This window comes from Pongo abelii, chromosome 6 (genome assembly GCF_028885655.2).
Source record: "Pongo abelii isolate AG06213 chromosome 6, NHGRI_mPonAbe1-v2.0_pri, whole genome shotgun sequence".
Classification (NCBI taxonomy): domain Eukaryota; kingdom Metazoa; phylum Chordata; class Mammalia; order Primates; family Hominidae; genus Pongo; species Pongo abelii.
The window spans coordinates 4,960,060-4,981,688 of record NC_071991.2 but is presented as its reverse complement, the minus strand read 5'-3'; the positions used below and the strand labels follow the sequence as shown (position 1 = coordinate 4,981,688).

General features: G+C 50.2%; 1 protein-coding gene across 1 annotated transcript in view; it reads left to right on the top strand.

Moving 5' to 3' along the window:
- Nucleotides 1–20,204, top strand: part of MMD2 (monocyte to macrophage differentiation associated 2) — a 52,815-nt gene extending 32,611 nt beyond the window's left edge. Inside the window, exons 3-7 of the mRNA XM_002817660.4 lie at nucleotides 4,385–4,545; nucleotides 8,802–8,876; nucleotides 13,337–13,438; nucleotides 14,635–14,704; nucleotides 17,329–20,204. Coding sequence (XP_002817706.2) covers nucleotides 4,385–4,545; nucleotides 8,802–8,876; nucleotides 13,337–13,438; nucleotides 14,635–14,704; nucleotides 17,329–17,532 — 612 coding nt within the window. The 3' untranslated portion in view covers nucleotides 17,533–20,204. The remainder of the gene's footprint in view (nucleotides 1–4,384; nucleotides 4,546–8,801; nucleotides 8,877–13,336; nucleotides 13,439–14,634; nucleotides 14,705–17,328) is intronic.
- The last annotated feature ends 1,425 nt before the right edge of the window (nucleotides 20,205–21,629 follow it).

Genomic DNA, 21,629 nt, shown 5'->3' with positions numbered 1-21,629 from the left:
CCATGCCTTTGCACGCGCTGTTCCCACTGCCTGGAATACTTCTCATCTCCACTCCAGCCCTGCCTATGAAACCCTTTCCATCATTCACAAGCCTTGCTGAAATGTTCCCCAACAAAGTCTTCCCCTCTGCCCAGATGCTGGGAAGCTCTGAGCCAGTGCCTGCCTCCCCAGCCATTGTAGCCTTCACGGCCCAGCACCATGCTAGCTGTCCATCGCACATTCATTCAGCAAACAGTTCCTGGGTACCCTCAAGGCACCAGGCAGTGCTTCAGGCCCTGGCAATGCAGACATGAGTTCAAACAGAATCCCTGCTGGATTCTTTGATATCTCAGCACACCTGGCACAGGGAGGTGCCCCGATAGCGTGTGTGGAGGTGAATGAATTCTCAAACCCCCCACCCTGACCTGTTAGACCCCGGGGGCTATTGTGTGTTTGGCCTGAGCCCAGGCCTTTAACAATGGGCCACTGGTGTAATAGAAAGCAGTGGCTGGTGCTGATTTGAACTTAGTGTGTGCCTGGACCATAGTTGGTTTTTTTTGTTTGTTTTTTTTTTTTTTTTTTTTTTTTTTTTTTTGAGACGGAGTCTCATCTGTTCCCCAGGCTGGAGTGCAGTGGCGCGATCTCGGCTCACTGCAACCTCCACCTCCTGGGTTCACGCCATTCTCCTGCCTCAGCCTCCCGAGTAGCTGGGACTACAGGCACCCGCCACCAAGCCTGGCTAATTTTTTGTATTTTTAGTAGAGACGGGGTTTCACCGTGTTAGCCAGAATGGTCTTGATCTCATGACCTCGTGATCCACCCGCCTTGGCCTCCCATAGAGCTGGGATTACAGGTGTGAGCCGCCGTATCCGGCCCACACTGGGTTCTAAGTTCTCATTTTCTCAGTCAGTCCCTTTTGAGCAGGTGCTCTGCTGAGCAGAGACTGGTTCTCACTGGCTCAACTCTGAAGCCCCATGCTGTGTGCATAGTAGGGGCTCGGAAAGTATTTCAGAATGAACACATGACTCCCTCTTTTGTAAGGGAGGAAACTGAGGCTTGGGTGGGAGAATCTGCCCAAAACTGCAAGCTAACTCATCGACACAAGTCTACACTGCACCCCAAATGTAAAGCTCTAGGAAGAGAAGACCTGCCTTTGAATCCCAGCTCCATCATTTAGTAGCCCTAAGCCTCAGTTTCCTTATCTGTAGAATGGGCGTCGTAAGAGCCACTCCCAACGGTGGCCATGAGTGTTGCTCAAGGCACCATGTTGGCACAACGTGGGCACATTGACAAATGTGTTTCTTTTCCAGCATACTCTTGAGGAAAGAGGTGCTGAATTGGCCGGGCACAGTGGCTCATGCCTGTAATCCCAGCCCTTTGGGAGGCTGAGGTGGGCAGATCACTTGAGGTTGGGAGTTCGAGACCAGCCTGGCCAACAGGTGAAACTCCGTCTCTACTAAAGATACAAAAATTAGCCTGGTGTGGTAGTGTGCGCCTGTAATCCCAGCTACTGAGGCGGCTGAGGCAGGAGAATCGCTTGAACCCAGGAGGCAGAGGCTGCAGTGAGCCAAGATTGTGCCACTTTACTCCAGTTGAGTGCAGAACAAAATGAGTGAGACTCATTTTCAAAAAAAAAAAAAAAAAAAGAAGTGCTGAATTGATCCTGCCATCATACCTGGGAGAAGCTGTGAGGCTGGGGACAAAAACCTATTTATGATCTCTTCTGGCCACTCATGCTATAAACACAAGGCATATTCATGGTCCAGCAGGCTCCAGGAAGTGGGTGACTGAGTCACAGCTACCAGGCCCCTGCTATTAACTCATTCATGTATTGGATGCACCCTCAGTTAGCACCTATGAGCATAGGGTGAGGGCAAGGTGATGGGCATGTATCATTTCATTCCTGAGGACATGTCCTGTGCTCACAGGTCTGTGGAATGAATGAATGAGTGAGTGAGCAACTGAATGAATACTAGGCATGGTAGGTGATCGCAAAATAGCACAAAATAGGAGCCAGGCGCAGTGGCATGTGTCTGTAGTCCCAGCTACTCAGAAGGCCAAGGCAAGAGGATCATGGGAGCCCAGGAGGTCGAGGCTGCAGTTAGCTATGATTGTACCACTGCACTCCAGCCTGGGCAACAGAGAGAGATTCCATCTCTAAATAATAAAATAAAATATTTTAAAATAGCACAAAACATAATCGGAGTCTACAACCTAATGAGAAGGATGTCCCCAAATTATGAAGTAGCATGAGATAGTTGCTGTTTATTATTTTTGAGATGTAGTCTTGCTGGGACTACAGGCGTGCGCCACCTCGCCTGGCTAATTTTTGTATTTTTAGTAGAGATGGGGTTTCGCCCTGTTGGCCAGACTGGTCTCAAACTCCTGGCCTCAAGTGATCCACCCACTTCGGCCTCCCAAAGTGCTGGGATTACAGGCATGAGCCACTGCACCTGGCCAGTTGCTGTTTATTTTTTAAAGATGATGTAATAAGATTAACGAAAGTGATTTTTTTTTTTCTGAGATGGAATCTCGCTCTGTCACCCAGGTTGGAGTATGGTGGCGTGATCTTGGCTGTCTACAACCTCCGCCTCCTGGGTTGAAGCGATTCTCCTGCCTCGGCCTCCCAAGTAGCTGGAATTACAGGCGCATGCCATCACATCTACTAAAATTTATGTATTTTTAGTAGAGAGGGGGTTTTGCCATGTTGGCCAGGCTGGTCTTGAACTCCTGACCTCAGGTGATCCTCCTGGCCTCGGCCTCCCAAAGCGCTGGGGTTACAGGTGTGAGCCACCGCACCCGGCCAGAAATGATTTTTTAAAGTTATAATTTCATCCCCTACAGCAACGCTTCTATCTTCCCTGTTGATGTTCAGTCTGCCGTGCGCAGATGGACATGTGGGCGGCTGATGGCCTCTTATTAAGGAGCCGTCCCATTCTGGTGCATTGCTGTTGACCTGTCCCCATCCAGCGCCCAGCCTGGGTGTCAGGGAGGCTAGCAGACATCTCCTTCCTTTGGGACTCACCTGGGCTGATCTTGCAGGCAGATTGTTTTCAGTGAGTCCTGGAGGATGCACATAGTTGGGGCTGAATTCCCACCTGCCTACTTTTTTTTTTTTGAGATGGAGTCTCACTCTGCCGCCCAGGCTGGAGTGCAATGGCGTGATCTCAGCTCACTGTAAGCTCCGCCTCCTGGGTTCACCCATTCTCCTGCCTCAGCCTCCCGAGTAGCTGGGACTACAGGCGCCTGCCACCACGCCCGGCTAATTTTTTGTATTTTTTTAGTAGAGACAGGGTTTCACCGTGTTAGCCAGGATGGTCTCGATCTCCTGACCTCGTGATCTGCCCACCTCAGCCTCCCAAAGCACTCATCCACTATTTAAACCCGTTTACAAGCTGAGTGGTACCTGGGCACCTGTGCTGCTCAGGGCTGGGCTCTTCCTTCAGGGCAGTCCAAGCAGATAAGGTCAGGACATCAGTGGTGATGATGTGTGCCATGTGGCACATCATACTGCTCTGTGTGGTGGCCCAGAGAGGGGCTGGGGTGTGGTGGGGACGGCCACTCCCTGGGACGTGGTCTTTGACCATTTCGTACATGGACCCCTTTGAGAATTGAATCAAAGATCTAGATCTGCACTGTCCAGGTTGGCAGCCACTGGCCCCACGTGGCTGTTGAAATTGACAGCTGAGGCTGGGCGTGGTGGCTGACGCCTATAATCCCAGTCCTTTGGAGGCCAAGGTGGGAGGATCGCCTGAGGTCAGGAGTTCAAGACCAGCCTGGGCCTTATAGCCAGATCCCATCTCTATAAAAAATGTAAAAATTGGCCAGTCGTGGTGGTGTGTGCCTATAGTCCCAGCTACTTGGGAGGCTAAGGTGGGAGGATCACTTGAGCCCAGGAAGTCGAGGCTGTAGTGAACTGTGATTGCACCACTGCACTCCAGCCTGGGGGACAAGACAAAGAAGGAAGGAAGGGAGGAAGGGAGGAAGGGAGGAAGGGAGGGGGGAGGGAGGGAGGGAGGGAGAGAGGAGAGGGAGGAGGGAAGGGGAAAAAAGAAAGAGGAAAGGAAAAGAGAAAAGCAAAAGAGGAAAGGAAAAGAGAAAAGCAAAAAAGGAAAGGAGAGGGGAAAGGGGAAAAGGAAAGGAAAGGAAGGAAAGAAGGGAGGAAGGAAGGAAGGATGGAAGGAAAGAAGGAAAGGGAAAGGAGGGAGGGAAGGAAGGAAGGAAGGAAGAAAGGAAATTTACACTTGAATCCCTTAAAGTAAAATGATTCCGTTCTTCAGTGGCACTGACCACATTTCAAGAGCCGAGTGCTGCCAAGTTGCGCAGCTCAGCCGGGGAAGGGGCAGGAGGTGTGCTCTGAGCCACCCAGCTGCTGCACCTGTCCCTGCCATCCCTGCCCCTCCAGTTCTGGATCATCCCCAGCATCCTGGGCAGCTCCAACCTCTACTTCCTGTCGGATGACGACTGGGAGACCATCTCCGCCTGGATCTACGGCCTCGGCCTCTGCGGCCTCTTCGTGGTATCCACCGTGTTTCACACCATCTCCTGGAAGAAGAGCCACCTCAGGTGCCTCCCACCCAGAGGGGACCCATGCCGGGTAGGGGGTCGGGCAGGGGGACCAATGGCGGCCCGGGGGGTGAACCAGGACATCCGGTCTGCCTGGTGACATTCTCCACTGAGCTGGGAGGGGCTGGGCTGGGCGACCCACCGGCTGGCTTTGCAGGAGGCACAAGCCCTGCCTTACACAGGCTGTGGTTGAGTCTCTTCGGGGCAGACCACCTTGCCCACGGGAGCCCGGTTTGCTCACTTGTTTTTGTTGTTTTTTGTTTTTTTTGAGATGGAATCTCACTCTGTAGCCCAGGCAGGAGTGCAGTGGTGCTATCTCAGCTCATTGCAACCTCCGCCTCCTGGGTTCAAGCAATTCTCTTGCCTCAGCCTCCCGAGTAGCTGGGACTACAGGTGTGCACCACTATGCCCAGCTAATTTTTTTTTTTCTTTTTTTCTTTTTTTTGGTAGAGATGGGGTTTCGTCATGTTGGCCAGGCTGGTTTCGAACTCCTGACCTCAGATGGTCCACCACCCACCTCAGCTTCCCAAAGTGTTGGGATTACAGGCGTGAGCCACTGTGCCTGGCCAACTTGTGTTTTTTGTTTTGTTTTTGAGAAAGAGTCTTAATCTGTTGCCCAGGCTGGAGTGCAGTGGTACAGTCTCGGCTCACTGTAGCCTCCACCTCCAGGGCTCAAGCAATCCTCCTGCCTCAGCCTCCTGAGGAACTGAGACCACAGGTATGTGCCATCATGCCTGACTAATTTTTGTATCTTTTTGTAGAGATGGAGTTTCACCATGTTGCCCAGGCTGGTCTCCAACTCATGGGCTCTAATGATCCACCTGCCTCAGCCTTGCAAAGTGCTGGGGTTTCAGGGATGAGCCTTCATGCCTGGCTTGCTTTGCTCACTTCTGAGAGCACCAAGAGAAAAGCCCTTGCTGGCTGCAGGGTGGTCATGACGGGCCAGGTCCCCTCTGGGTGTCGTTCCAGGCATGCTACAGGCGCCATTCCCTAATCTTTCCAATAATTCTGCAATGTAGGCACTAGAATCCCCGAGTTTTACAGTTTTTATTTATTTATTTTTTTTGAGATAGGATCTCACTGTGTCACCCAGGCTGGAGTGTGGTAATGTCATCTCGGTTCACTGCAGCCTCCACCTCCAGGGCTCAAGCGATCCTCCTATCTCAGCCTCCCGAGTAGCTGGGACTACAGGCATGCACCACCACATCTAGCTAATTTTATATATTTCTTGTAGAGATGGGATTTCATCATGTTGCCCAGACTAGTCTTGAATTCCTGGGCTCAGGCGATCTGCCCTCCTTGGCCTCCCAACGGGCTGGGATTACAAGTGTGAGCCACTGTGCCTGGCTAGTTTTGATTAAAAAAAAAAATTACAGGCCGGGCAAGGTGGCTCATGCCTGTAATCCCAGCATTTTGGGTGGCCGAGGTGGGAGGATCACTTGAGGTCAAGAGTTTGAAACCAGCCTGGCCAACATGGTGAAACCCTGTCTCTACTAAAAATACAAAAATTAGCCAGGCACAGGGGCTGGCACACACCTGTAATCCTAGCTACTCAGGGAGCTGAGGCACAAGAATCGCTCGAACCTGGTAGGCGGAGGTTGCAGTGAGCCAAGATAGTGCCACTGCACTCCAGCTTGGGCAATGGAGTGAGAATCTGTCTCAAAAAAAAAAAAGAAAAAGAAAAGAAAAGAAACCTTATTTGCTCAAGGTTGCATAGCAGCCGCATTCAACCCAAGCTGATTCTGGGAATCCAGGCCCCCCATAAAGCTGTATGCCACTCCCTTTAATTTCTAGGAAGACATGCAGTTGAGCCGTGCATACAATCATTAGTCAAATTTGTTCAGGGCTGCATTTTGCTAGACAGAACTGCAGTTTGTACTGGTCAGTGATTGCTTTGTAACAAAGTATCCCAGAGCACTATGGCTTAAAATAACAAGAAACACTTATTCTCTCTCAAAGCCTCAAGGGGTTAGGAATCTGAGAGCTTTAGCTGTGTGGCTCCAGTCTGTGGTGTTTCCTGTTGTCAGAGGCTGGCTGGGGCTGCTGTCATCTGATGGCTTGACTGGGGCTGGAGGGCCTAAGCTCCCTCACTTGGCTGGTGAGCTAGTGCTGGGTTGTAGTGTGGCTGTCTTCACAGCCACATGGGAGCTTGTTTTCCCCAAACTTAGCAACTTAATAGAACAAGGTAGAAGCCGTAATGTCTTTTATGATCTGGCCTCAGGAACCACACACCATCATTTCTGCAATGTCCTATTGGTTCCCTGAGTTTACCTTATTCGTTTTGGGAGGGGAGGGTCCCAGTGTGTGAATACTAGGGGCTTGGCTCATTGGGCACCATTGTGGAGGCTGGCCCCATGCCATTCCCATGTATTGAGGGTTATCGCTCACTACACAAAGTGAGGTCATCATAAAAATGGTTGGTGTATATTTATTTATTTATTTTTATTATTTATTTATTTATTTGTTTTTTTGAGACAGAGTTTCACTCTTGTTGCCCAAGCTGGAGTGCAATGGCACGATCTCAGCTCACTGCAACCTCCACCTCCCAGGCTCAAGCAATTCTCCTGCCTCAGCCTCCCTAGTAGCTGGGATTACAGGCACTCGCCACCACACCCAGCTAATATATACATATATATATTTTTTGAGACAGAGTCTTGCTCTGTCGCCCAGGCTGGAGTGCAGTGGCATGATCTCGGCTCACTGCAAGCTCCGCCTCCCGGGTTCACGCCATTCTCCTGCTTCAGCCTCCCAAGTAGCTGGGACTACAGGTGCCCACCACCACACCTGGCTAGTTTTTTGTATTTTTAGTAGAGACGGGTAATATTTTGTATTTTTTGTAGAAACGGGGTTTCACCATGTTAGCCAGGCTGGTCTCAAACTCCTGACCTCAGGTGATCCGCCCACCTTGGCCTCCCAAAGTGCTGGGATTACAGGCATGAGCCACCATGCCTGGCCAAAACAGCCGGTATTTATTGAGCACTTACTATGTACTGTGCTGAGGATTAGCTAATGTAATCCTCCCCACAGCCCCGTGTCAGGTTGCTGGCATCCTCCATATTTTACAGAGAAGGAAGCTGAGACCTAGAGCGAATAGGTAACTTGCTCAAGGTTATGTACTCCTGAAGCGTAGAGCTGGAATTCGAACCCAGGCCTTCTGGCTCCAGAGCTTGGATCCGAACCACTAAGTTCTTCTAGCATTAGAATGTCAGCTGTCAGACAGTCTTGAGGGTCACGAAATTTAGTAGTTTTTGCACTTTTTTTTTTTTGAGACAGGATCTAGCTCTGTTGCCCAGACTGGAGTGCAGTGGCACAAACATGGCTCACTGCAGTCTCAACCTCCCAGGATCAAGAGATCCTCCTGCCTCAGCCTCTGGAGTAGCTAGGCCTACAGGCACGCACAGTTATGCCTGGCTGATCTTTCTAATTTTTAGTAGAGATGAGGTCTCACTGTGTTGCCCAGGCTGGTTTCCAACTCCTGAGCTCAAGCCATTCTCTCGCCTCAGCCTCCCAAAGCTCTGGAATTACAGGTGTGAGCCACTCCATCTGGCCATTTTTGTACTTTCTCCACAGAATTCTTTCCCCATTATAAATCTTTGGAAAAACCCAGTATATAAAGCAGAAATGCACAGTGGCTGTGATTAAAGTAGGGGAGGATGGCCAGGCGCGGTGGCTCACGCTTGTAATCCCAGCACTTTAGGAGACCGAGGCGGGTGGATCACTGGAGTTCAGGAGTTCGAGACCAGTCTGGCCAACATGGCAAAACCCTGTCTCTACTAAAAATACAAAAACTAGCCGGGCATGGTGGCGGGTACCTGTAATCCCAGCTACTTGGAAGGCTGAGGCAAGAAAATGGCTTGAATCCGGGAAGCGGAGGTTGCAGTGAGCTGAGATCATGCCACTGCACTCTAGCCTGGGAGACAGAGCAAGACCTTGTCTAAAAAAAAAAAAAAAAAAAAAAAAAAATGTGGGAAGGAGGATGTCCAATCCTTACCTGTAGGGGTGCAAGGCCCTCAGTGGGACCCCCGAGGCAAGGTGTCTCCATGCAGCCCCTAGGGTGATAAGGAGCCTGGTTTAAAGATGACTGCACTGATCACTTACAGATGGGGATTCTGAGGCCCAAGGGGTCCTGGCTGGATAGAGGAGCCCAGCCCTGCTAACCTGTAGGCAGGCACGATCAGCCCAGGGCACGGCTCTAGGGGCACTGGCCCTTCCCTGCTGTGCAGGGGCTGTGACTCTCGGCTTCTCTGCCACCCTAGGATGGTGGAACACTGTCTACACATGTTCGACCGGATGGTTATCTATTTCTTCATAGCGGCTTCCTACGCACCCTGGTGAGTACCGTCCCGCTGCCCAGCAAACGCTTGGCAGCCTTTCTTTTCATTGTTTGAATTTATTTTTCTATTTGGCTGGGTAATATGTTCACTTGGCACAGAGGAGTTAGGTGAAAAACTTCCCACCACCCTTTTCTCCTTCCTGGAAGCAGCTACTTATACCCACTTTCTTGTGTGTCCTTCTTGAGTTATTTTATGCAGAAAAAGCAAATATATACATCTTTTTTTTCTGAGAATTCTGAGACAGAATCTCACTGTCACCCAGGCTAGAGTGCAGTAGTGAGGTCTTGGCTCACTGCAACCTCTGCCTCCCCGGTTCAAGCGATTCTCCTGCCTCAGCCTCCCGAGTAGCTGGGATTACAGGTGTGCGCCACTATGCCCAGCTAATTTTTGTATTTTTAGTAGAGATGGGGTTTCACCATGTTGGCCAGGCTGGTCTCGAACTCCTAACCTCCAGTGATCTGCCCGCCTCGGCCTCCCAAAGTGTTTGGATTACAGGCATGAGCCACCGTGCCCATCCAGAAAAGCAAATATTAATATGTACATATGTATGCACACGTGTCTATATATATATATATATATACACATATATAAATATGTGTAATAGACATAGACATATGCATACACATCCATATACATACATATATACTTATATTTATATTTACTTAATATTTAATTTATTTAATATAGCTTTTAAAATTTTTATTTTTTTTTAAGAGACAAGGTCTTGATCTGTTGCCTGTGCTGGAGTGCAGTGTTGTGATCATAGCTCACTGCAGCCTCCAACTCATGGGCTCAAGTGGTCCTCCTGCCTCAGCCTCCCAAGTAGCTGGGACTGCAGGTGCAAGCCACCATGCTTGGCTAATATTTTTATTTTTGTAGAGATGGGTCTCAGTATGTAGCCCAGGCTGGTCTTGAACTCCTGACATCAAGCCATCCTCCCGCCTCAGCCTCCCAAAGTGTTGGGAGTACAGGCGTGAGCCATTGCAATGGCCACATTTTATAAGTATATATTTATTTTGTTTTTATTTTTTGTTTTGTTTTGTTTATGTTTTTGAGGTGTAGTCTTGTTCTATTGCCCAGGCTGGAGTGCAGTGGCGTGATCTTGACTCACTGCAACCTCCACCTCCTGGGTTCGAATGATTCTCCTGCCTCAGCCCCCTGAGTAGCTGGGACTACAGGCATGTGCCACCACACCCTGCTAATTTTTGTGTTTTTAGTAGAGATGGGGTTTCACCATGTTGGCCAGGGTGGTCTGAAACTCCTGACCTCAGGTGATCCGCCTGCCTCGGCCTCCCACAGTGCTGAGATTACAGGTGTGAGCCGCCGCGCCCGGCCTGAGTTTCTCTTCTTTACCTTTACACGTGGTTGTGATTGACTGGGCACTGCCCTGTGCCAGGCCCTGTGCTGGTATCTGAGGGTATTGTCACAAACAAATCCCCAGCTCCCTCTCTTTGTGGGGGAAACAAACAAACAAACCGAAAACCAAATAAATACTGAAGGTTTTACATAACCAGGGAGAATACATTTTCAAAAAGTCTAAATTAGAGCAATCAGAGAGAAGCTGATGGACATGAAAGAAAGAGACAAATTCCGCAGGCATTGAGACTGAAAAAATAAATTATTTGCAATGTGAAAAAAGCAAGCTGGCTTCTGAAGGTGGCCACAGCACCACTTAATGCTGACACACAGTGGAGACACTTGTAATAATTTCCCAGAGATAGACTTCAGAATAAACTATCAAATGGGGTTGTCATGCAGACATAAAAACAATAGGCACCATTGTCACACATGAAAGAAGTCCAAGAATACCATATCCATGAGGAGTTTTTGAAAGAAACTAGTTTGTGATGGCATGTGCCTGTGCTCCCAGCTACTCAGGAGGCTGAGACAGGAGGATCGCTTGAGCCCAGGAAGTCGAGGCTGCAGTGAGCTATGATTGTGCCACTGCACTCCAGCCTAGGAGAGGGAGACCCTGTCTCTACAAAAACAAACAAGAAACTGAAACATGTAACTTAAAAAATCCACCGGCCAGGCGCAGTGGCTCATGCCTATAATCCCAGCACTTTGGGAGGCCGAGGCGGGCGGATCATGAGGTCAGGAGATTGAGACCATCCTGGCTAACACAGTGAAACCCCGTCTCTACTTAAAATACAGAAAATTAGCGAGGCGTGGTGGCGGGCGCCTGTGGTCCCAGCCACTCGGGAGGCTGAGGCAGGGGAATGGCTTGAAAAAAAAAATCCACTTTTTTTTTTTTGCCGAGATGAAGTTTCGCTCTTGTCGCCCAGGCTGGAACGCAATGGCGTGATCTTGGCTCAGTGCAAACTCTGCCTCCCGGGTTCAAGCAATTCTCCTGCCTGAGCCTCCCAAGTAGCTGGAATTATAGGCTTCTGCCACCACACCCAACTAATTTTTGTATTTTTAGTGGAGATGGGGTTTCACCATTTTGGCCAGGCTGGTCTTGAACTCCTGACCACAGGTGGATCCACCTGCCTCGGCCTCCCAAAGTGCTGGGATTACAGGCGCGAGACAGTGCGCCCGGCAGAAAATCCAGTTTTCTTGTGCTTTACAAAACTTAACTTCAGAGTCCAAGTGAATTTTATGGTGAAGAAACATTTGTTTGAAGGTCAGCAAAATTTTTAAGTGTCCATTTTCTTCTTTTAAAGTCAAGTTCAAATTAAATGTAATACTTTTAATTTAAAAAGATGTGTATAACTTAATTCTCACCCTTTCTCCTTTCCGTTCATCCCGTCCTATCCTTCTACCCAGTGGTCTATTTTTAGGTCTACTTGGAAGGATGTCTAGAATGATGTTCACTGATGGTTATTTTGGGTAATGAAATGGGTTATTATTTTTTACTCTTAAACTTTTCAGTGTTACTTAACTTCTTTATAATGACAGACTCCAAGCAGGTCACTTTTTTTGGCAAAAGTTTTACATAACACGTTCTCATTTCAGAAATTCATTCCAGGCCAGGCGCGGTGGCTCACGCCTGTAATCCCAGCACTTTGGCAGGCTGAGGCGGGCAGATCACCTGAGGTCGGGAGTTTGAGACCAGCCTGGCCAACAAGGTGAAACCCCATCTCTACTACAAATACAAAAATTAGCCAGGCATGGTGGTACGCCTGTAATCCCAGCTACTTGGGAGGCTGAGGTAGGAGAATCACTTGAACCCGGGAGGCGGAGGGTGCAGTGAGCCGAGATTGCATCACTGCACTCTAGCCTGGGTGACAGAGCGAGAATCCATCTCAAAAAACAAACGGAAAAAGAAATTCATTCCAGAAGTAGATGGGACTACAGGCGCCCGCCACCACGCCTGGCTAATTTTGCTTTTGTATTTTTAGTAGAGACAGGGTTTCACCGTGTTAGCCAGGATGGTCTCAATCTCCTGACCTCGTGATCCGCCCGCCTCAGCCCCGCAAAGTGCTGGGATTACAGGCGTGAGCCACCGCGCCCGGCTGACAGTTATCTCCTTATACATACACACAATATTGTCATCTTATTCTTCTTGGTTCATAACCTCCACCCCCCTGAACACCTCACAATATAGCTTAGAGATCTATCTATGTTGGTAAAAACAGATCTTCTTCATATTTTTCATTTTTAAATTATTATTATTTTTAATTTTTTTTGAGACAGGGTCTCACTCTGTTGCCCAGGCTGGAGTGCAGTGGTGTGATCGTGGCTCACTGCAGCTTCAACCTCCCAGACTTAAGTGATCCTCCCACCTCAGCTTCTCAAGTAGCAAGACCCTGTCTCTTAAAATAATTATTAAAGGATTGGAGGCCGGGCGCAGTGGCTCAGGCCTGTAATCCCAGCACTTTGGGAGGCCAAGGTGGGTGGATCAGCTGAGGTCAGGAGTTTGCGACCAAACTTGGCCAACATGGAGAAACCCCATCTTTACTAAAAATACAAAATTAGCCGGGCATGGTGGCGCATGCCTGTAATCCCAGCTACTCAGGAGGCTGAGGCAGGAGAATCGCTTGAACCCGGGTGGCGGAGGTTGCCGTGAGCCGAGATTATGCCACTACACTTCAGCCTGGGGCACAGAGAGAGACTGCATCTCAAAAAAATAAAAATAATAAAATAAAATAAAATAAAATAAAACAAAACAAAACAGCATTGCTTTGGTTAGCTGCCGGAACTGCGGTGATGGAGAATGCACAATCGCCCCCAAACAGGCTTTACTTGTTCATAATCCCACCAGTTTGAGGTGCTACTTACCTTTTCTTCTAGATATTATCAATATTGCTAATTTTCCGCTAATTGCTTGCTGTTTCAAGTTATCTAGCACCCTTTCTGCCTGTTCACCCATCTTCCTGTGAGTGCCATGTCCCAGCCGTGGAGCCACAGGTGACAGGACTTCCCTGCGGTCCGTTTCCTGTGACAGGCCGGTCCTCGAGGGCTGGGGTCCTGGTGGGCCCCCCTCAGGGCCATGGCCTTGGCTCTTTCTCTCCCAGGCTGAACCTTCGGGAGCTGGGCCCCTGGGCCTCCCACATGCGCTGGCTGGTCTGGATTATGGCTTCCGTGGGCACCATCTATGTCTTCTTCTTCCACGAGCGGTAAGCCAGGCCTGGGTGCTTCAGGGAGGCGGGATTCCCTTAGATGCTCCGGCCTCCCCAGCACTCCTGGGCTGCCAAGAGCCCAGGATGATGCGATAATCATGAGAGCACAGCTCTGGCTGTCATGGCATTCAGGCTCATGGGTGGCCACCAGGTCTTGTAGACCCTAGGGTCAACTTGAAGTTGTCAAAAAAGACATCATAGGTGGCCAGGCGTGGTGGCTCACGTCTGTAATCCCAGCACTTTGGGAAGCCGAGTGATCCGCGAGGAAGGCGGATCACTTGAGTCAGGAGTTCGAAACCATCCTGGCCAACATGATGAAACCCTGTCTCTATTAAAAATACAAAAATTAGCTGGGCGTCGTGATGGGCGCCTGTAATCCCAACTACTTGGGAGGCTGAGGCAGGAGAATGGTTTATACCCGGGAGGTGGAGGTTGCAGTGAGCTGAGACTGCACCACTGCAGTCCAGCCTGGGCAACAGAGCGAGACTCTGTCTCAAAAACAAACAAACAACAACAAAAAAACATAGGTTCCTAGCCCCATTGAACTGGGGGCGGGGGGTGGGGGCGGGGGTGGTCACATGCCACCTGCCCTCCCTAAATTATTAGCAGATGAAGGGAGAGGTCCTGAAACAGCCACACTCTCTGTGTCCCCATTCTGTCAAGTGATGAGCATGGAAATAATTCAGTGGGGAAAGAAACAGGACGATAGAAGCAAAAGAGAATGAGACTTCCTGCAGTCTCAGAGCCCAGGAACCTCTGGAAGTCATTTAGTCCAGGGACAGTAAAGAGGCTTCAGCTGCTGCAGCAACCCAACTCAATTGGAAGTGGCTGCTTGGGCCCTGCTGGAAGAGATGCTGGGATTGAATAGTGATGTCTGCCATGGGCTGAGCATCGGAAGTGCCCATGTGTGTGCTATGCCCAATGTTTGTAATCCCTGCTCTGGCACCAGCATGCATTTTACACATGTGGAAACAGAGTTTCAAGGAGGGAAAGTGCCCAAGGTCACATAACTGCCAGCACCTGTTGGATGTAGCTGGGCGAAATCTGAGCCAAGGCGTGCTGGACAGAGAAAGCGTCCTTTCTTCTCACTGTTCTGGCCAGAGTGTTCCCTCTTCCCCAAGAACAGGGAGCTGTGTGCTGTTTCCTTGTGGGGAGGCATGTCCTAAGGCCCGCATGGCTTGTCTTCCTGCCAGGTACAAGCTTGTGGAGCTTCTCTGCTACGTCGTAATGGGCTTCTTCCCCGCCCTGGTCATCCTCTCCATGGTAAGTGCTGCCAGCCCTGCATAGATGGGTCCCTGCAAGAGACCAAGAGTGTCCGAGCTGGGCCTGGCTGTTGAGATTGTCACAAACCCTCTCCTTTGGCAGGTGGGGAAACTGAGGCTTGGCATGACTTGTCTAAAGAGGCAGTAGGCCAGGCACAGTGGCTCATGCCTATAATCCAGTCCGTTGGGAGGCTGAGGCGGGAGGATAGTTTGAGTCCAGGGGTTTGAGACCAGCTGGGCAACATAGCAAGACCCATCTCTAAAAAAAAAAAAAAAAAAAAAAAAAAAAAATTAGCCAGATGTGGTGCACACCTATAGTCTCAGCTACTCTGGAGGCTGAGGCAGGAGAATCTCTTGAACCCAGGATGTGGAGGTTGCAGTGAGCCAAGATTGCACCACTGCACTCCAGCCTGGGCTACAAGAGTGAAACTCTGTTTCAAAAAAACAATTTTTTTTTTTTTTTTTTTTGTAGAGGCAGGGTCTCCCTGTGTTGCCTAGGATGGTCTTGAATTCCTGGTCTGGTGAGGTCTTGGCAGGTTCTTCTTGCTTAATTCCCTCCTATTCTATGAGTGTTTCTTTTTTTTAGAGATGGGGTCTCACTATGTTGCCCAGGCTGGTCTCGATCTCCTGGGCTTAAGCCCACCTTGGCCTTCCAAAGTGCTGGGATTACAGGCGTGAGCTACCATGCCCTGCGGAGAGTTTCTTTTACTAAGAACAACTCATGTTAATAGTACTCACATCTGGGGGCCAGGACTACCACTTTTTTCTTACCATGTTTTTTTCTCTAAATATTTTTTGCCATGAAGCAAAAAAAAATTATTTCTCTACTTTTGTTTTTCTTTTTTTGCCATGCCATTACTTTAAAAAACTGTTGTAAAAGATTCAGTTCAGTGGCAGTAAGCGCACTCACATTGTCATGCGACCATCCCCATCATCCATCTCCAGAACTTTTTGCATCTCTGCAAACTATAACTCTGTCCTGTCCTCATTTTTTTTTTTTTTTTGAGACAGAGTCTCACTCAGTTGCCCAGTGTGGAATGCAATGGCATGATCTCAGCTCACTGCAACCTCCAACTCCCAGGTTCAAGTGATTCTCGTGCCTCAGCCTCCCGAGTAGCTGGGATTACAGGCGCGTGCCACCACTCTCGGCTAATTGTTGTATTTTTAGTAGAGACAGGGTTTCACCATGTTGGCCAGGCTGGTCTCGAACTCCTGACCTCGTGATCCGCCCTCCTTAGCCTCCAAAGTGCTGGGATTATAGGCGTGAGCCACTGTACCCAGCCTCGAGCTCATTTTGTCTATCCATTCATTCCTTGGTGGACCCCTGGGTTGCTTGCACCTTTTGCTGTTGTGATTATGCTGCTATGAACATGGGTGTGCAAATATCTGTCAAGACCCTGCTTTCAATTCTTTGGGTATATACCCAGATGTATTACATTTTTACAAAAGATAAGCTATAGGCCAGGCGCAGTGGCTCACGCCTATAATCCCAGCACTTTGGGAGGCCAAAGCGGGCAGATCACCTCAGGTCAGGCGTTTGAGACCAGCCTGGCCAACATGGTAAAACTCCGTGTCTACTAAAAATACAAAAATTAGCTGGGCATGGTGGTGCATGCCTGTAGTCCCAGCTACTCGGGAGGCTGAGGCAGGAGAATTGGTTGAATCCGGGAGGTGGAGGTCACGGTGAGCTGAGATCTCGCTACTGCACTCTAGCCTGGGCAAAAGAGCAACTGTGTCTCAAAAACAAACAAACAAACAAACAAAAAACAGATAAGTTATAAAAATATTATTTGAGGCCGAGTGTGGTGGCTCACACCTGTAATGCCAGCACTTTGGGAGGCCCAGGTGGGCAGATCACCTCAGGTCAGGCGTTTGAGACCAGCCTGGCCAACATGGTAAAACCCCGTGTCTACTAAAATACAAAAATTAGCTGGGCATGGTGGTGCACGCCTGTAGTCCCAGCTACTTGGGAGGCTGAGGCAGGAGAATTGGTTGAATCTGGGAGGTGGAGGCCGCAGTGAACCGAGATCTTGCTACTGCACTCTAGCCTGGGCAAAAGAGCAACTGTGTCTCAAAAAAAAAAAAAAAAAGATAAGTTATAAAAATATTATTTGAGGCCAAGTGTGGTGGCTCGCACCTGTAATGCCAGCACTTTGGGAAGCCGAGATAGGAGAATCACTGGAGACCAGGAGTTTGAGACCAACCTGGGCAATATAGTGAGACGCCCCCACCTCCAAAACTAAAATAAAATTAGCCAGGCATGGTTGCGCCATGGGATATCTATAGTCCCAGCTACTGGGGAGGCTGAGGCAGGAGGATCATCTCAGGAGTTGGAGGCTGCAATGAGCTACGCTTGTGCCACTGCACTCCAGCTGGGGCAACAGACCGAGACTCTGTCAAAATAAAAAAAGTTAGTGAGATTTTAATAGAAATGAGAATGTCTATCATCTGAGAACTAGTCTGGGGAGAATTGCTGGTATATCAGTGTTGAGGCTTCCCACCTGGGAGTCTGGGCTGGTTTGCCATCTGCGTGTCTTTTGGTTTTGGGTGGTGGGGACTGGCTGGTGCTTCCAGCCACACTGGCTGCCCCTCTGACCTGTGCCCCAACCTTGTCCTTGCCGACAGCCCAACACCGAGGGCATCTGGGAGCTGGTGACCGGAGGGGTCTTCTACTGCCTGGGCATGGTCTTCTTCAAGAGTGACGGGAGGATCCCCTTTGCCCACGCCATCTGGCATCTCTTTGTAGCATTTGGTGCTGGTACCCACTACTATGCCATCTGGAGGTACCTCTATCTGCCTAGCACCCTGCAGACCAAGGTGTCCAAATGAGGTGACCAGACTCCAGAGGTTGTTTGGGCTTTAGGAGTGGAGCACGTTTCTGTGAACGTTAACCCAGAGCACAGCGCCAAGGCCTGTCTTCCCTTCATTGGGTAGAGTTCTTGATGGCTCCGAGGTGACTTCTAGTGACAGCCAGATCGTCCCTCGAGTACCCAGCGAGAAAGAAAGCATTTAGCCATTCTTACAGAGGAGAAATTAACCCTGTAATGTGTTTCTATTTTAGATGAGTGTTTCCTAATACAAGCAACATTAACATCTTCAGAAAAGGAAGCAGGCGTGGTCCTGGAAAATTGGGGAATGACGGGCCAATCTGTGTTTCTTAAGGTCCTGAGGAATCTGGCAAGGAGTCCTGTGGGTTGTTTATACCTGGGTGGCCAGGGCCTCCCTCTCTGCTACCAAAGTCCAGGGTGGCGAATTGTCTCCGGTTCAGGGAAAGGGGACAGCCCAGCTTGAAGATGAGGGATGGTGAATGGCTGTGACCATGGCAGACATCACCAATCAAGTGCAGCACATGGGTGATGTCAGAATTGCTCCCAGCACAGTGTTCTGGGCAGCCAGTACCAATCAATTTGGCACTCATGATGGGACCTCTTCGCCCTTCCTGTCTGGTGTGCTCTGAAATGGGATAATGGCCAGAGTAGCTGAAAATCTCCAAATGGGCATTCACATGCCTATCTCCTCATCTCCCCCTCCCTTTTTGGAAGCTCCTGGAGTAGGCAGTTTGGGGGCAGTAGAGGGAAACTGAGGCACACACCCACACAGCCCCTGATGTTCTGTTCCACCGTAGTTGGTGCTCAGTACAGTTGGGGATGAGGATGCTGTTACATGGCCATTTCTTCCCATCCCCAAAAATCCAGAGACATTACGAGAGCCATTCATTCATAAGATGGGGCAAACAGCCCCCAGGCACTTGCTCCCTGTTCCATACTTAAGGTTTGTGATGCCAACATTTGGATTCTCTCTTGGTGCCAATCAGTGGCTGTTAGAGGCTACTCAGGTGTACCCCAAAGGGAAGGCACACAGATCTGGGGAGACTGTTCCAGGTCCCCCTAACCTCTGAAGTGCCCAGTAGCCCAACAACAAGGCTTCTGGGGGCCTGTTCTTCAGCCTCCGTCAGGGCGGGGACAGCCTCTTTGTCCACTGCTGCCTGGACATTTACTGGGGAGGTGAGTAGCTGGCCCAGCTCCAGGATCTGAATTGGAATCTCAGATTCTCTGGATAAAGAATCTGTCTCAAGTCAGGAGGTCCTCATTCTGCGACTCCCAACCAGGGTGGAGTGGGCACAGACAGGATGCCTTATGCTTATCTCTAGCACATTCCAGGGGGTTCCAGGGCTCCTGCAGCTGGAATCCAGTGTGTGCAAGCCAGTATTAATTTATCTCAACACATTCCACAGATCAGACTGCCTCCGTGCTGGGAGATGCTGTGTGGATAGCTTTTGTCCTCCTGCCCATGTGTGTGTGCGTGTATATGTGCATGTGTGTGCAAACGTGTGTCTACACAGGCACTCCTAATGCCTGGAAGCTGTCTTCGGTAAGCCTTCCCTGTGGAGCTCACCAAATATTTCCCACCAGCTGGGGTCAGGGCTGGAGGTCAGTGGGGAAACTTTTGCAGGGGAGGGCTGGTTGGAGAGAGACTCGCTCTCAAATGGGGACAGAGACACTGAAAACTTGACCTCTGCCTGGGCCTGGGGCTGGGAGATGGGGTTCTGGGGGTTCTGGGGTATTGTTTAGGAGACCTCCCAAGGCATGGCACCATGCCAGGCCAAGATAAAATCCTGTGATCAAGACGCTGATGGACACCAAAGCACCTTCCTGGGACCAGTGACTTGGAACTACTCCTTCTTCCTTGCTTCCTTCTTTCCTCCTCCTCTTCCTCCTTCCCTCCCTCCTTTCCTCCCCTTCCTCCCATTCCTCTCCTTCTTCCCTTTCTTCCCCTTCCTCCCCTCTTCCTCCTCCACTTCCTCCTCCTTTTCCCCTTCTTCCTCTTCCCCTTCCTCCTCTTCCCCTTCATCTTCCTCCTTCTCCTCCTCCTCTTCTTCTCATTGCTGCCCCTTCTTCTTCTTCTCCTTCTTCTTCTTCTTCTCCTTCTTCTCCTTCTTCTCCTTCTTCTCCTTCTTCTCCTTCTTCTCCTTCTTCTCCTTCTTCTTCTTCTTCTTCTTCTTCTTCCTCCTCCTCCTCCTCCTCCTCCTCCTCTCTTCCTCCTCCTCCTCCTCTTCTCCTCCTTCTCCTCCTCCTTCTTCTTCTTCTTCTTTTCTTCTAAGATACTTTGACCTCTTTTCCTATTTGGATGGCTTGGGACTTCTTTAGTGGCCCCATAGCAGCTGCTGACTCCTCAGTCTGACACCTGCACCTCCTGTGCCCCCTCCTCCTGGGCATCTGGGCTTGCATTTCCCCAGGACAGCCTGCTCCTTCATGCCCCTGGATTTTTGGAGGTGCTGGTCCTGCTGGTGGGAACTGTTGATCCCCTTGTCCACGCAACTTACTCCTACTCATCCTTCAAAGTCCAGCTCAGGCATCAGCGTTGGGGAACTTCTGGCCTTCCTCTGACTTAGGGGCTTCCCCTCTGCTCCCTGTCATGCCCCCTGCTCTCCGGCATCACGGCTTGGAGCCCCATCCTTCCTCATGCAGCTACTTGCACCGGTCCCAGACCTGGGAGCTCCTGGAGGGAGGGACTGTGTCTTGCTGAACTTGGGATCAAATTCAGCATAACCCCGGCATTGTGGGAGCTTTGGTCAATTTCCTAACCTTTCTGAGCCTCAGTGTTCTCAGTTGCTAAATGGGGAAGGCAGCACTTTATGGGCTGCTTGAAGATGCAGCAGGATAACAAATGCACAACACCACCTGCTCTCCTCATTAGTTCTGTTGGCCTTCCAATGGAAAGCAACCCCTGATCCTGAAGATCACACGATTTCAGGGGTGTCAGCCAAAGGAATGAATCACTAATGGTGGAATTTCCAACTGTAGATAGTCTGGTGAGAACCTGGAGGGCATTCTGAAGGGCTTTGGCCACATTTCCTCCCCTCACTCCAATTCAGGACATGCTTCACATAAACCCTTTCTCTTCCCCAGCATCATTCTGGAAGTGATTTTCCCAGGATTCCATTTCACCCAAGCCCAGACCCTGGATGTCCTCCGAATGTATCCTAAGTAGTGCAGGAAAGGAAATGAATTTTCCTAGGCCATTCTCTCCGGTGGGCAAGGCCCTGTCCTGGGAGCATTCTAGGCTGCGCACTGGGTGTGTGGTGTGGAGAGGGGCGCCACGCGCAGTGGCTCACGCCTGTAATTCCAGCACTTTGGGAGGCCGAGGTGGGTGGATCACCTGAGGTCAGGAGTTCGAGACCAGCCTGGCCAACATGGTGAAACCCCGTCTCTACTAAAAATACAAAAAGTAGCCAGACATGGTGGCGCATGCTTGTAATCTCAGCTACTTGGGAGGCTGAGGCAGGAGAATTGCTTGAACCCGGGAGGCAGAGGTTGTAGTGAGCCAAGATTGCACCACTGCACTCCAGATTGGGCAACAAGAGCGAAACTCCGTCTCAAAAAAAAAAAGGGTGGGGAGGGCATGCACCGGAAATTCAGACAGCAACACTCTCTTCCTTTCCATCCCTGGGGCCGTGATGTTCCTGGTGACCTAGCAGAGCTGTCGTCATGCCTCAGGGAGTCAGGAGAGCAGTTGGCAGCAGGCTGGCCTGTGTGACATTCTGGACTCGCTGGCATCTGCACCTGCGCTCAGTAGGCACTGCCAGGGCAGGATGAGTGAAGGCAGGTGGGAGTGAGGCAGTGTCCTGCTCAGCAGACTCACATTTGGGAGGGCAGCTGAATCAGTGGCCCCAGCAACACACCTCCCACACCCCGGCTGCGTGCCCAGCTGGGAGGACTTCCCTGTAAGGCCCAGACAGAGCTTGGCTAAGGCTGTCCCCAGGGTCGACAGCCTCTCGGCCAGGGAAGGATTTGAGTCAGCGTCACAGAGCAGAGCTGCCTTTCCCACTGGATTGGAAGCTGAAGGTGTGGTGTGAGCGGTGTTGAGCCTTCTCCTTTCCATCAGCTTCAGGCTCCGCGAGGGAGAATCCTAGGATAGCGCTTGAG